Source organism: Thamnophis sirtalis, unplaced genomic scaffold (assembly GCF_051295495.1).
Source record: "Thamnophis sirtalis isolate CommonGarterSnake01/CBP01778 unplaced genomic scaffold, rThaSir2_p1.2 scaffold_14, whole genome shotgun sequence".
In the NCBI taxonomy this organism is placed as follows: domain Eukaryota; kingdom Metazoa; phylum Chordata; class Lepidosauria; order Squamata; family Natricidae; genus Thamnophis; species Thamnophis sirtalis.
In genome coordinates this window covers 30,892,994-30,909,466 of record NW_028261394.1, presented here as the reverse complement: position 1 = coordinate 30,909,466, position 16,473 = coordinate 30,892,994, and the positions used below count along the sequence as shown (strand labels likewise).

Sequence of the window (16,473 nt, the reverse complement as noted above, 5' to 3'; positions counted from 1 at the left end):
TGCTGGTGCACTTCTACACACCTTTACAGACCTCTTAGGAATGGGGTGAGGTTCACGGTAGACAGTTTAAGATTGAAGCTGTGAGGGTTTGAGGCTGTAACAATGGAATCGGGTAGAGAATTCCAGGTGTTGACCCCTCTGTTGCTGAAGTCATATTTTCTGCTACTGAGTTTAGAGCGGTTCACCTTGAATTTGTATTGATTGTTTGCCTGTATATTATTGTGGTTGAAGCTGTAGAAGTCGTTGACAGGTAGGATGTTGTAGCAGAAAATTATGTGTACTATGCTTAGGTCAGACTGTGGGTAGCATAGTTCCAAGTTGTCCAAGCAGAAAATTTCATAAGGCATAAGGGATTCTGTTGTGAGCAGAGGAGTGCAGGACTCTTCTCGTGAAATACCTCTGGACTCGCTTAATTGTATAATCTCCAATATGCAGTTTGGATTCCAGGCAGATGAGCTGTATTCAAGAATTGGTCTGACAAAGGTTTTTCTATGCCCTAGCTTACAGTACAATGTTACCGGAGAAGAAGCTTCGCAAAATTAGGTTAACATTTCTCTCATTCTTTCACCGATGGTTTGCTTATCGACTGAGTTGTTCTATCACTATTCATATGCACGTTTTCTCAGAAATAATCTCCGTTGAGGTCACTGAAATTCCCAAGTAAACATGCCTGGGATTACCAACTGTTATGTTGGTAAACTGCCAGACAGACTAGAAGGAGGAATTAAGCAGGGACCTAGCTTGGAGTTCTTGCACAGCCGCAAGAGACATAAGCCTCAGCTCCCCCAGGATCCATGAAATCTTACCTGGTCATTCCCAGGGAAAAGCAAGGAGTCCGGGGAGGTTCTTGTAACATAGGCAGAAGGCAATCAAGTTGCTAACTAAAGCTATTCATGAATGACTCTGGTTGCTCGTGCCTGACACGTTATTAGCACATTACCTTTCTTCTTTTCTTTTATTTCCCTGTTAGGTTGAAAGGATTGTAGACAAAAGGAAGAATAAAAAGGGGAAATGGGAATATCTCATACGGTGGAAAGGTTATGGAAGCAATGAAGACACATGGGAACCAGAGCATCACTTATTGCACTGTGAGGAATTCATTGATGAATTCAACGGACTGCACGTCACGAGGGAAAAGCGCACTAAACACGGGAAACAAGCCAACGTGCCCAAATTTTTACGAGAAAGCCGGGGGTCATCCCTGGACAAAATAACCCACAGACCCTCAGACTCTGGGAAAAGCAAAGGACTCTCCCATAAAAGGAAGCGTATGACCCCCACCTTTCAAAAACAAAAAAAAAGCTATGGCGCGAAAGCGGCCTCTTCCAACGACAGAGCTGCTAAAACCGTATCGTACCGGACTACGCCTAGTGGCTTGCAAATCATGCCTCTGAAAAAGCCACACAACGGCTTGCCGAATGGAGATGCCCCTTTCGAGAAGGATTCTGCCCACTTGGGGAATGGCTCTCAAAAGGCCAACGAGGATCTGAATGAACCTGAAGGAGAAGCCAATTTGCCCGGCGTTCTTGAAGTGAACAACGAGGCACCCATCATGAATGGTATCGGTATGTGGTTTATCTTTATTTGAAGCCATCTTAATTTTTTAACTTGGAATAGTATTGCAATAATGATGTAATGCTTTCATTGATTGATCGATTAGCAATCATATAGATTCCCCCCCCCCCCCGGGCAATCTGTCCCCAACTTGATCCTTCAGGTCTTTTGACAATGCATCCATCACCATTGTGGCTAAGTCTACCCACCTTCCTGCTGGTTGTCCTCTTCTTTTGCCTTCCACTTTTCTCCTAGAGCCACAGGAGACTGTGAGTTCTAGTCTCACTTTAGGCATGAACATTCAGCTGGGTGGATAATAAATAATCCCCCTTTTTGGCTCTTTTTTTGGCCTGTTTTGAAGCTTTTTTTTGGCCTGTTTTCGAGGCTTTTCTTGGGTTGTTTTTGAGGCTTTTCTTGGGCCATTTTAAGGCTTTTTTCGGCCCATTTTTGAGGCCTTTTTGGCCCATTTTTCCAAAACAAATGGGCTGAGAAAGCCTCAAAAACAGGCCATAAAAGTGTCAAAAACAGGCCCAAAAAAGCCTCGATAATGGGCCAAGAAAAGCCTCGAAAATGGGCCAAAAAAGCTTCAAAAATGGGCCAAGAAAAGGCTGAAAAGGGGCCAAAAATGAGGCGTGCAAAGGCCAAAAACTTTTTCCCCTCTTCTAAATTTAGGTGCGTCTTATAGTCAGGTGTGTCTTATAATCTGAAAAATACGGTATATATGTTCACTGTCTTGAGTTATTTACAAAAATAATAAAGATGGGATAAAATCATATATAGAAATAAGATAAATAAAGATTAGATCCTCCTCTAAAGGGCTTTGCATTATTGGATGGATGGATGGTTGGTTGGTTGGTTGGATGGATGGATGGATGGATGATCAATTGGAAAGTGAATGGCTAGAACTTTTTCATGATGCTCTGTCCTCAGCCACAGAGGTCCATGGTAGTTATGATGTCATGGAATTGACTGAGTCTCCCATTTTCAGTGGTTTTCTGGAGGTATTTTGCTGATTTAAGTAAGGTATTGGTGTTCTAAAGCCAAGTGCCTCTTATTTCTTTAGTGCCCTGCTAAAAATGATGGGAAAATAAACTGCTGGTTTTGGATAATTTACCAGAAAAATTCAATAGTGTTAATCTAGGTTTTCTCTTGCATTTGGGATTCATCAAAAACTCACAGGAATGAATTCCTGTTTCTATTCTACTGTTTCGTTTTGAGACTACACGGTTTTCTTTCCCATGAATCTCACGGGTTCTTCTCAGCTTTTAAAACTCAGGAATTGGCTTGATCTGGGTCAGGAGAAATAGCTGATAGTTCCCCTTCAGGAAGTAAGGAGGGCAGAAACCATGATGCTTCTCAGTGGGACAGAGGTGGGTTCCTACCAGTTTGCACCTATTCGGTAGAACCGATTCGTCAAATCTACCGAACCGGTTAGAAGAGGTTCCACCAGTGGACCCGGAAAGCAGGCCACACCTACAGAAGAGGTTCCAAAATTTTTTGAAACCCACCACTGGTCCTTGGATATGATTATTCTACACTATCATGCTCATATTTATAAAACTCAGTGCCTCTATGAAAGGTAAGGATGACTACTGCATTTGTGGTGCAATCAGAACATTGCGTGTGTTGAAGTTGTTTTAACGCAAACCAAAGATGTCTTTTAAAAAATAAGTTTACATCATATCCTTATGCATGCCAGTGCTGTGTGTGAGGTAATTTAAGGTGGTTCTGACAAGTGTCGTCGGCATCTTCATATCCGGTCACATGGGCGGCAAGCCACTCCCATCCGGTCACATGGGCAGCAAGCCACTCCCACAAAGGAGGCCACACCCACAGAGTAGGTTCAAACAATTTTTGAAACCCACCACTGCAGTGGTAGCTACAACCCTCTGAAATACTCTTGCAAGTAAAATAAAATTGAAGCCAAATTGCATTTAGGGAAATGCAAAAACGGAGTTTTTTTGGAAAGTGTCTTTAGTTCAAAATTAGCATGTGTTTTTATTTAATTAATGTGTTTGATTCCTTTATGATGTGTTAATTTTAGATGTTTTTAATTAGAAGAACTATAAATGGATTAGGTTTTTTTGTACAACATCTTGTAAACTGTTGAGAGCCATTCTTGATTGCAGGAGAATAGGCATGCCATTAATTAAACTGTGAGAACCATTGGTTGACTATTCTTTTTGCTTATGCTACCCAATATCCAAGTCTTGTTATGGTTTTATTTATTACTTAGTTGATCTAATATTTGCCAAACTGTTTTCAGAAATTCAGAATATTATTCTTTGCATCTTTTTAATCAAAACTGAGCCCACCCTCCAGTGGTAAAATTCAACAATTTTTACTACCGGTTCTATGGGCATGGCTTGGTTGGCATGGTGTGGCTTGGTGGGCATGGCAGGGGAAGGATACTGCAAAATCTCCATTCCTACCCACTCTGGGGCCAGGCAGAGATGGCATTTGCTGGTTCTCCGAACTACTCAAAATTTCCACTACCGGTTCTCCAGAACCTGCTGGATTTCACCCCTGCCACCACCACCCAAAAATAAGATGGGAAATAGAAAGTGGATAAAAAGATAAGAAGGGATCAGCAGTCAAATGTCCAATGATGGCAGAATCCCAACATGGATGACTTAATGTTTCACTGTGAGCATAATAGTCTGTGAAATCCAACCAAATAGCTTTATGCATGTTCACATATTGGTGTAAGTTGTCAGTTCATTGAGTGACAAGGAAAGAAGTGTTTCAGTTCCCTGCTGTATCAGCAGCATGGATTTTTCTTTCGAGTGTTGCAAAATGAGCCACTGGGATGTGTTAAAGAGACATTCATCTCTAGGAGCTAAATAAACATGTAAAAGCTTCCTAGATCACTATGGAAAGTTTTTGACAGATGTGTCTAGACAAGATGTGATAAAACTTCTCCAGAAAGAAGGCAGAGCTGCATTATTGAACATCTTCTTAAGAAAATGTTCTGATCTTGCCATACCACCAAGTTCTATTATAAATAAAGGCTTCAGCTTCCGTTATCTCAACTATCATGTTTAATGAGAAAGGAACATAGTCGCACATATCAGAAAATCGCCATTACTTAGCTGTCAGGGGTGGGATTCAAAAATTTCAGCAATCAGCTCTCTGCCTAGGTGCTGGGTGGGCGTGGCCATGGTAGGCCTACTTAGCCTCCTGCACCATGGTGTGTGGGGGGGAGTGTTTTCACCCTCCCGAGGCGCTGGCGGCTTTCCTTGAGACTCTGGAGGGCAAATAGAGCCTCCCCCATGCTCCAGTGGCCCTCTTTTTCGACCTAAATGCAGATAGCGTTGAAGCTTGAAATCACATCGTTGAGAGAAAGTGTTGCTTTGGGATGAGTCGGCTTCACATCTGGCACATAATTAAGATCATTGTCTGCACCCAGGTTATGTAACTTTGGTTCAACTTGGTCTGCAGCAACATGTCCTTGAATAGAGCTTCAGAGCCAATGTGAGAAGACTAGTTGGGATGGGGGCTGTTGGTCTCTGAATTTGATAATGGTAATTCCACAAACATCTGGTTGGTCTCTTTGAATGCTAGATATAATTGGCTTTCAGAAGGGTCAATGCAGTGGTGAAATTCACATTCTTTTAATACCGGTTCTGTGGGCATGGTTTGGTCGGCCTGGCAAGGGAAGGATACTGCAAAATCTCCATTCCCACCCATCTCTGGGGCCAGCCAGATGTGGTATTTTCTGGTTCTCCGAACTACTCAAAATTTCCAATACTGGATCTCCAGAATTTGTCAGAACCTGCTGAATTTCACCCCAGGTTAATGCAGTGTGTAAGTTCAGTTACAGTAGTCAAAGGCAGACTACTGGGTCTAAATCAGAAGAAGTTTAGGTCAGAGAAATAGCATTGACTTGAGGCTCATAAGGGGAAACGATGCTAAGCATATTACCATTATTATATTGAGGTTCATCTAGGAAGATTTAATGCTGTACATTAAGTTCTGCAGTGGAATAAGAAGAGAGGTAAACGGCTAAGGCTGGAGTAGAAAATCAGATGACTTGTGATTTGTATACTTCACACCATTAAAAGAGAGTTCACACGCTCTCCAAATTCTTCCACAACATTATTGACGTTGAAGCTTAGATCTTTTTCAGTTACCATATCTATGGTTATCTTTGGGCCAATTACTTGATTTTCAATATATTGTACTATTATTTTGATATTATAATGTATCCATTTCATGGTGAGTTAGTATATGAATCCAGTTAATACCTAGATTATGCAATTATGGTTATGATGAAATTGTTGGTAATAGTTGAATCCACTCTTAATCATACTTAGGGACTGATTGAAACCATTAATAAATGTGTGTGTGTGTGTGTGTGCGTGTGCGTGTGCGCGTGTGCGCCACTCACTCTTGTTTGTTTGTTTGTTTATTGGATTTATATGCCGCCCTTCTCCCAAAGGACTCAGGGCGGTGTACAACATAAAAAAAAAACACATATTACAAAAGTTAAAAAGGAAATTAAATAAAGTATCCAAAAACAAACCCAATTAATATTAACAATAAAATTTTAAAAATTAGATTAAAATTAACAATTAAATTAATCATTTATTTTATTCTGTTCAGGCCAGGCCGGCTTGCTGGAAAAGCCAACTTTTTTTTTTCATTGATGCAGTCTTTTTTTATTGTAATATAAAGCATATAAAAATGCTTTTCTCTTTTGCTTTTTTTTTTTTGACAAATATTTATTTTATTTCTTTAAAAAACACACACAAATATTTCATCATTTGTCAATCATTAAGACATTGAAGTACATTTTTTTGTGTGCCCCTCCCTCCCTCCACCCCCCCAACCCCCCTCCTCCTCCACCCCCCGACTTCCCAGAACCCGTACACGGTATGGATTTTTAACTAACACAGTCTAAAATCTATTGAGAAAAAAGAGATAAAGAAATTAATGACATTCTACATTGACCTTAGCTTCTTCTTACTGAACTAACTTTTAACAGTTTAAATCATTTCTGCTTAACCTTTTGGCAGGTCCACCATATATGATAATATGTAGCATCGAGAAAACCACACCTCCCTTCCTTAACCTTTGTATCGTCTGGGTTCATTGTTAACTCCAGCTCTTTTCTCTTAATTTCCTCTTCCAGTTCTGTTCGTTTTAACCCTTGCTTATTTCTATGTGTTTTATTTATATTCATCAAGACTCCTCTCATATACGCTTTGCTTGCATCCCATACAAATTCCATAGATGTACCCTTATTCATATTCAAAACAAAATATTCAGATAGTAATTTTTTACAATCATTAATATACTTTTCATATCTAAATAAGTTTTCATTCAATCTCCAAGACCTTCTTGCCTGCACTACCCTTCCCAACTCCATCCAAACTGGGTTATGGTCCGAAAGGACCCTAGCCGCAATCTTTGTTTTCTTGACCCTAGAAAGCAAATCATTAGTGGTTAGAATAAAATCAATCCTTGAAAGGGATTGATGCCTGTCCGAGAAGAAAGTGAAGTCATATTCCTCTGCATTTCTTTCTCGCCAAATATCTCTCAAAATCATCCATAATGTCGAAGAAAGGTTTGGGTAACTTTGCTCGCATCTTAGTATTTAGGCGGGAAATCTTCTTATCTCTCTTAGTATCTATCACTCCATTCCAGTCACCCAATAGTATACAGCTTTCATATCTTTTCTTAAGTATACAACTATACCATTCTTCTTTTCCATAGCGGAAGCTACAAAATGTTGACCAAGTTTTGAGTTGATCAAATATTTTTAATCAGTTGACTTGATATGAATTTCTTGCAAACAAATTACCTTGTTCTTAAACTGTTTGAGATAATGAAATATTTTCTTCCTCTTCTGTGGAGAATTCAGTCCGTTGACATTCCATGTTAAAATCTTAGTTGTCATCTTTGGTTGGTTGAAGCATTTTTAGAGCTTCCTGCATGGCCTATTTAACCTTAGGTCTAGCTCCTCCCACTGCTTCCAGATTTGTTATTGTAGTTCCTTGATCGATGGCCGATGATTGTTGATGCTGTTGCTTTTTAGCTTGTTTCTCCATACGTCTAGTAGTCATATGGCTAGGTTTTTGTTCCTTGTCTGGTGGTTGTGTAGTTTGCTGTCTATCCTGTCCTTCTTGTGGTCTTTCTCTAGGTCCAGATGGTGCAGGGTATCCGACCTTCAATATATTATAATAAAAATCTCGGGCTTTCCATACAGAGTTGAGGCGGTACCTTTGCTTATCAAATGTAAATATGATGCCAAATGGTGCATCCCATCTATACTGTATCTGACGATTTCTGAGTTCTTCGACCAAAAAAGCGTAGTCTCTCCTGGCTCTTAACATTTGAGGTGGTATCTCTTTCAAAACAATCAGGTCTTGACCGCCAATTTGAAGCTTAGTGTTATAAGACGCTTGCAGTACCATATTTCTAAGCTTTCTTGTAGTAAAATATATAACAATGTCTCGAGGAAGCTGCTTCTGCTTTGCCAGCCAGGAGTTAACGCGGTAAGCTTTGTCAATTTGCCAGTCAAGGTTGGTCCCTGGTCTTCCCATCAAGCGGTCAAAAGCTTCCGATAGGATCTGTTTCAGGTTCTCCTGTTTCTCCTCACGCAGCCCCCTTACTCTTAATGCGAACTCCATTTGTCGGTACTGTATCATAATAATTTCTTTTTCAGCATTTTCCACTTTTTGTTCCACCACCTCTGTTTTCAATGTCAAGTTAGCATTGGCATCATTAAGAACCTCTAGGGTATCTTCCATTCCAGAAATATGTTCTGTTAATACAGTTACAAGTCTCAGCATTTCGTCTCTAATTTTACCAACCTTAGCGTCAATTTAAACAGCTCCTGTTTAAGTCCTTTTATTTCACTTTTGATTTCTTCTTTCATTTCTTTTATTTCCTCTTTTCTCTCCTGCTTTACCACCTCTCTATTATCTCTAAACTTATCTTCCATTTTAATTGTCAGTGCATTAAGAGCCTCGCTTAGATTGCTCAGGAAAAATTCTTTCGTTAATACATCCCCAGCAGGGGGCGTAGGAAGCGGAGGCTGCAGCTTTGTGCCAGGCACTGAGGATGTGCCCCTGGAAGTAGAGTGTGACGACTTCGAGTTAATATTTGGTTTTGAAGCCATTTCAAAATTTATCTGCCTGCAGTTAATAAAACTCTATTGCCTGAATATGCAGCTTTAAGTAAAGAGGCTGAGTTCCCCTTTTATTTTGAAGTTTAAGGCTTGGCAAAACTTTCAGTGAGTAAACATTGTAACAACACCGTTCAGCAGATTCATCACCATTTAACTTCCAGATAAGCAAGATTAATGAAGGAGTGAAATTATTGTAAAAATGAAACTAATTAAAAAGCTTCTGCTGGCCTATTGTGAAACCAAAACAAATGATAAGCAATCTCTTTTGTTTTGAATTCTTGTGAGAATTAACAAAAAGTGTTCATTATTACCGGAGAAACCAGCCTGCTCGGCGCCATTTTAAAAGCCTCTAAGTAAATAATTTTTCGGAGGAGAAAAAGAAAAGAAGCTAAAATGTTGATAAACAATTATTGTCCACGCAAACGGATTCAGCTCGTGATAAAATTAAATCAAACAAAACTTTGAACTGAGTGGGGGAGACCTACTTTGTCCCGCACAAGGCAGTTTGAAGTTCCCAGCACGGATAGCCGTTCTGCCTTGGGCTAGCCCCCCTTTCCCTGCAAGCACAAAAGCTGCAAAAATCAAAGAGCATTTGCCAGCAAAACAATTTCTTCTTTCCTTCTTGCCTGAAGGATAAGAAAACCTGATAAGACGTCAGATGGAAGATCCTCTAAACAGGTACGTAGCCAGGAATTCGGAGGCAGCTGATTTTTTGCTGCCACCACCAGCAGGCTCCTCCCAGGAAGTCCGAAAAGCCAACTTTTTAGGACGCATCGGAAGGACCGGAGGTCGGGGATTATGCAAAGCTCTGGGGGCAGCTCATTCCAGAGGGAAGGCGCTCCCACAGAGAAGGCTCTCCCCCTGGGGGTTGCTAGCCGACACTGTCTGGCCGACGGCAGAGGAGGCCAACTCTGTGGGATCGCACTGGACAGTGGGAGGCTACTGGTGGCAGTAAGTGGTCTCGCAGGTACCCTGGGCCTAAGCCATGGAGCACTTTAAAGGTCATAATTAGTACCTTGAATCGCACCCAGAAAACAACCGGCAACCAGTGCAGGCTGCCTAATAGGGGTGTAACATGGGAGCACCTTGATAACCCATGCAACCACATTGTGGACCAGCTGAAGCCTCCGGGTGCTCTTCAAGGGCAGCCCCATGTAGAGAGCGTTGCAGTAGTCCAGGCGAGAAAGGACAAAGGCATGAGTGACTATGCACAGAGCATCCCGATCCAGGAAGGGGCGCAACTGACGTACCAAGCGAACCTGGTAAAAGCCCCCCCTGATCACGGCCGTCAGGTGTTCTTCTAAACTAAGCCGTGTATCCAGGAGGACTCCCAGATTTTAGCCCTCTATGAGGGGGCTAAAATTTCTCCCCCTATCATCAAAGATGGAACAAGATGCACAAATCGGGATGACGGAAACCACAGCCACTCAGTTTTGGAGGGATTGAGCTTGAGCCTGTTCCTCCCCATCCAGATCCGCACAGCCTCCAGGCATCGGGACATCACATTGATGGTATCGTTTGGGTGGCTTGGGGTAGAGATGAAAAGTTGGGTATCATCAGCATATTGATGATACCGTACCCCAAAACCACGGATGATCTCGCCCAGCGGTTTCATATATATGTTGAACAGGAGGGGTGAGAGAACCGACCCCTGGGGCACCCCACAAATGACTCTTCATGAAATCTCCAGAACCATAAAACCTACAAATTTGAAATTTGGCACGTATGTTCCTCTTGGTTTCTAGGTGCTTGCTAAGAAAGAATTTTTCGAAATGACCATCAGATCATTAGTATTTTTATATAGCGATTAACATGCTCTGATGCTAAGGAGTTCTACTCCCCCCCCCACGTGAAAAGAACTCTGTTCCAACTGCCAGTTGTCTTATATTAATACACTCTGATGCTAAGGAGTTAGACATTCTACTCCCTCTCCCCACCTGAAAAGAACTCTGTTTCATCTGCCAGTTGCCTCACATTCCGTTACCTCAGTTCAAGCTTGCAGACGTTCCACTCTTTCACTTAAAAGCAGTCTGGGACTGCTTACTGTACTAAATGTCAGTACGTAACCACAGTTTCTATGCCTTCCATCTACAGAAGTGGTTTTTGACTCAAGATGATGGGAGCGATATTCCCTTATGTGTTTCAATTACTGATCTCCACTGAGCCAACGGATTAAACCGGAGTGAATCGGATTTCTCCAGCATTGCCCGATCACATAGTTTTGTCGTGAAGCACGGGTATCTCGCTAGTATTTAACATACTGTAACTATGAATAGCAAGTCCCGTTGGCTTCAATGGTTCCACTCTTAGTTATGATCATGCCAACAGTCCAAGCAAAACCACTGGTTCTCCTTTCATTTTCCAGCTGTTGGGCACTGTGCAACTTGAAACATCAAGGAAGTTTGCTATTTTTAGATGGCTTTTGAGCCCGTTAACTGACAAAAAGCTTTCCAGCATATATTCAGATGAAATGTCCTCTCTTCTTCACACTCCTACTCTATTTGTTCCTTCAAAGCTTTATGCTTTGCTGCTCTCATTCAAGTCAGTTCACTCCTGCTGGTAGCCACAAAAGGAAGCTGGATTCTTTTATTATCATTTTTATCCCAACTTCTCCGAGGCAGACATTTTCCTCAAGAGGCAGGATGCCAGTCTGCATAGCTTGCTTTGGTTCAACCATGTAGTCTTGTGTACAAGAGCACAACCAAAAGGAGAAAGACGGCAAAATATCAGAGGCAAAGAACAACAAAAGCACCATACCGCCACTAGAAATAAGGGAGGGGAGAATTAATTAGCTGAATTAATTAACAACAGTGCTCATTTTTTTACCTGGGTTTTTTAAAAAGCCACTCAAGGGTTGGGGTGAGCAGTGAAATCAACTAAAACCTTGTGAAAGAACGCAGAGAAGAGTGACAAAGATGATTGGGGAGATGAAGGCTAAAACATAGGAAGAATGTTTGTTGGAATTTGGTATATCTAGTCTAGTGAAAAGAAGAACTAGGGATGGCGTGATAGCAGACGTCCAATATTTGAGAGACTGCCACAAAGAAGATGGGAGGTCAACCTATTTTCCAAAGCACCAGAATGGCAATATAAGAAGCAACGAATGGAAACTGAACAAAGAGAGAAGCAACCTAGAACTAAGGAGAAATTTCTGACAATTAGAACAATTAACCAGTGGAACAGCTTTTCCCCAGAAATTGTGGGTGTTACAACACTGGAGGCTTTTAAGAAGGGACTGGACAACCATTTGTCTAAAATGGTACAGGATCTCTGACTTGAGCCGTGGGTTGGACTAGAAGACCTCCAAAGTCCTTCAAACTCTGCTAGTCTGTTATTCTGAAATTAATTCAGCAATTTGTGGATAAATGTTGGCTTTAATTGGCCTTCCTGCCAATCGTCGATTACTTTCTGATTTCAAAGGACAAATTTTGCAGGATGTTTCTTATTCAAACAAAGGACCCTTTACAAAAATATTGACCCTGGCAGTTGAGATGTAAAAATAGCACTGGGTGGGTACACGGTGGCTTAATGTTTTTAACATGGTTGCTTTAACTCCTTGATCCTTTCATTGGAAGAACATTTTAAGATAGCATCTTCTGAATAAAACGAAATGCAGGGCAACTATCCAGCCTAATGAAAATCACTCCAGAAACACCCTCCTAAAATTTTGCTCACTAGCTCATTTGTTCTTAAAATCCACTTACCCCTGCAGCTAGCTATAAAAAATTTAAATTTCATGCATACAGCAATGTCCTTGCAACTTGTCAAGAATTTTACTTATCCTTTACATCTCCAAGCTAATTTGTCCAAGTTCTTCCTGCTGACTGCTCTGCAGCTATTCATTATAATTGGTGACCTATGGGTGGGGATTGAATGAATGGGCTATTTGTGAGAGCAGCAGCTATTCTGAAGTTCTGAAGAACCCCAAAATATCTCTGAACCAAATTCTCTGGAAGGAAATCATCACTTTGATGTTTTCAAATAAATTTCACACTCTTCCTGGAACAAAAGAGCTACTCTCAGCAATCAAAAAAAAACTTTTTTGCCCATTCAAAATAAATAAATAAAGAAATAATAATAATAATAATAATAATAATAATAATAATAATAATAATAATAATAATAAACAAATGCAAGTATTAGAAATAACAACTGAGATGGTCAAAAATCGAGTTAAAAAGGTAAAGAATTGGACATCACCTGGAAAGGACCAATTACATGGTTTCTGGCTCAAATATCTGACCACTTTACAGGCAACTGAATGAAATTTTACAAAAGGGCCAAATTGATGAATGGTTGACAACTGGAAAAACATACTTGATTCAGAAAGATGCAACTAAAGGAACAACACCTGAAAACTACAGACCAATAACATGCTTGCCAACCACCTTCAAATTACTCACAGGCATTATTGCAGATAACATGATGGATTATTTGGAAACAAACAACATCTTGCCAGTAGAGCAAAAAGGCAACAAAAGAAGGAGCAGGGGCACAAAAGATCAGCTTCTAATTGATAAAATGATATTAGAAAATTGTAAGAACAGAAAAACGAACTTGAATATGGTCTGAATTGATTACAAAAAGGCATTTGACTCACTGCCACATAGTTGGATCATAAAATGCTTAGAAACAACTGGCATTAGCAAAAATATTACATCCTTTACTGAAAAGGCGATGAAACAATGGAGAACTGAGTTGGCAGTAGGGAATGAGATCTACGGAATGGTTAATATCAAGCGAGGAATTTTCCAGGGTGATTCACTTTCACCTCTTCTCTTCATCATCGCAATGATCCCACTCTCAGTAATTTAAAAAAAATGAAATTAGGCTACCAAACAGCCAAAGAAGCTGAAAAAATTTCACATTTACTATATATGGATGATTTGAAACTCTATGGAAAGTCAGAAATAGAAATCCAATCATTGACAAACACAGTCCGAGTATTCAGCACCGATATTTCAATGCAGTTTGGCATGGAAAAATGCGCCACTGTATCCATAAAAAGGGGCAAAATCACTGCATGTGAGGGAATTGAAATGCCCAATGGCCAATTAATTAAATGCAAAGAAAATGAAGCCTACAAATACTTAGGCATTCTGCAGTTGGATAACATCAAGCATGGAGAAGTAAAAACTATTGTCAGGCGAGAGTACACCAACAGAGTTAGGAAAATTTTGAAATCTAAATTGAATGGGGGAAATACAATCAAGGCCATAAATACCTGGGCAATACCAGTTATAAGATACACAGCTGGTATAGTTAACTGGACACAAGCTGATTTGGACCTTTTGGACCGAAAAACCAGGAAACTAATGACAATGCACTACAGTTTACATCCACGTGGTGATACTGATAGACTATATCTGCCCCGAAAATCAGGTGGCAGAGGATTATTACAAGTGAAGCAAACAGTTGAAGAAGAAAAACATGCACTGGCTGATTATTTAAAAGAAAGTCAAGAACATCTATTAATCGAAGTAAAAAACAAAAATCTACTGAAGGCCCAACAGACGAAACAAGAATACAGAAAAGATGTGATAAAATCAAGAATGGAGAGTTGGCAGAACAAAGCACTGCATGGCCAATTTCTGGAAAAAATAAAAGATAAAGTGGACAGTGAACAAACTTGGTTATGGTTAACAACAGGTACATTAAAGAAAGAAACAGAGTCACTAATCCTGGCTGCGCAAGAACAAGCTATCTGCACAAATGCCATTAAGGCCAAAATCGAAAAATCCTCTGATGATGCCAAATGCAGACTTTGCAAAGAAGCTGATGAAACTGTTGATCACATCCTCAGCTGCTGTAAAAAAATCACGCAGACTGATTATAAATTGCGGCACAATTCAGTAGCACAAATGATCCATTGGAATTTGTGCAAAAATTATAATATTAAAACAGCAACAAACTGGTGAGAACATCAGCCTGAAAAAGTCACCGAAAATCAGATGGTCAAGATCTTGTGGGATTTCCATATACAAACCGACAAAATACTGGCGCATAATACACCAGACATCACACTGGTTGAGAAAAATAAGGTCACAATCATAGACATCGCAATACCAGGAGATAGCAGGGTCGCCGAGAAGGAACATGAAAAAATCGCAAGATACCAAGACTTAAAAATTGAAATTCAACGACTATGGCACAAGCCAGCAGTGATAATTCCAGTGGTAATTGGCACACTGGGTGCTATTCCAAAAGCACTGGAATTACATTTAAAACAGTTAAAAATTGACAAAATCACCATCAGTCAAATGCAAAAAGCCGCACTGCTTGGATCTGCACGCATATTACGAAATACGTTACGACGTCCTAGGCCCCTGGGTGGGGCCCGACTAGTAACCAATGCCAAATCCAGCGAAACAACTGGCCGCTGTGATACAATTGTATAATAATAATAATAATGAGAATCCCTGGTCATCTCAATGTTCTGCGATGTGTTCCTTCTTTCTAAATATTGAAGTATTACTTTAGGAAATCTTGATGTAGATCCACGTCAACTGACGGACCCTTTTGTGCCCAGATGCTACTGCTGTCTTGGCAACATCAGAATTTGCCTCGGTTCCAAATTTCAGAAATAGGAAGGTTCCCCTCACACATATGTGCTAGAGATTCCTCACTCTAGGGGGCGGCGCTCATCTCTGTTTCAAAGCCAAAGAGGCAGCACTGTCCAAAGATGTCTCCGTTGTCATGTGGCCAGCATGACTAAACACCGAAGGCCCACGGAGTTCTGTTACCTTCCCACCAAAGGTGGCCCCTATTTTTCTACTTGCATTTTTACGTGCTTTTGAACTGCTAGGTTGGCAGAAGCTGGGACAAGTAATGGGAGCTCACTCCGATATGTGGTGCTAGGGATTCGAACCGTCAAACTGCCGATCTTTCTGATCGACAAGCTCAGCGTCTTAGCCACTGAGCCACCATGTAGGAAGAAGGATAAAAAGAGAAGCAGATTTTGCTTGCAGTGAGAGACCTTTTGGAGACGTAGAGGAAGAGGCGGAAGAGCAAAGAGGAATACAATTGTCACCCTTTGCAGGCCAAGGCCTTTACACATTAAAATTCAGTCACACCAGAATTAAAAAGTAGAGTTCCCACTGCAAATGAGCTCAGTTTGCAGATGTGAGAGATTTTCTGGTTGTCTCTCAGTCCGTGCTGGTCCATACTTTGATAATGTCCAGAACATCTGTTGTGGTTTCTTTGACTCCCAACTATTTTCTGTCATCTTCTTACTAGCATGCCCAGCCTTCTGCTAACTTCTTTCAGAAAATGTAATAAAAAGTGGTTGTTTTCTTCAGTCTTTTTTTAAACAAAAGTCCTCACTCTTTCCAGAGGTTTAACTCTCCCCACAATTTGTAAACAAATACCTGTTCTATTTCACATTTTTTTTAAAAAGCAATCTGACTAATAGGGGGGAAAGACTTATTGAACCAATTGAGGATTTATAAAAGAATGTGAAGATTTCTGACTTTCCAAAAAGTTTCAGGAGACTAAATAAACTTAAAAATAGAATAAATATAAAAGTGTGTAGACAGGAGAGACTTTCCTTTAATTGAGTACTAAAGAAGTTTTAAAGTATCTGTTTAAGGATTTATTTTAAAAAGTCATTTTCAGAATTAACAATAAAATGGTGATTAGAGTGTTGATTTTAGAAAGTTATAAATGGACTATGGGTCCAAATGGATTAAATAAAATTTGAAAATGTTATTACAAAGCTTCCCGTTGGAAACTATTCATGATTTTGCATTTGGAGACAAAACAACATAATAAGATGAGACTTTGAA

General features: G+C 40.3%; 1 protein-coding gene across 1 annotated transcript in view; it reads left to right on the top strand.

Annotated features, from left to right (window-relative positions):
* CDYL2 (chromodomain Y like 2) overlaps positions 1–16,473 on the top strand; it is an 88,227-nt gene that overhangs the window by 34,287 nt on the left and 37,467 nt on the right. The window contains exon 2 of the mRNA XM_087729127.1: positions 971–1,565. Within this exon, the coding sequence (XP_087585253.1) occupies positions 971–1,565 (595 nt within the window). The remainder of the gene's footprint in view (positions 1–970; positions 1,566–16,473) is intronic.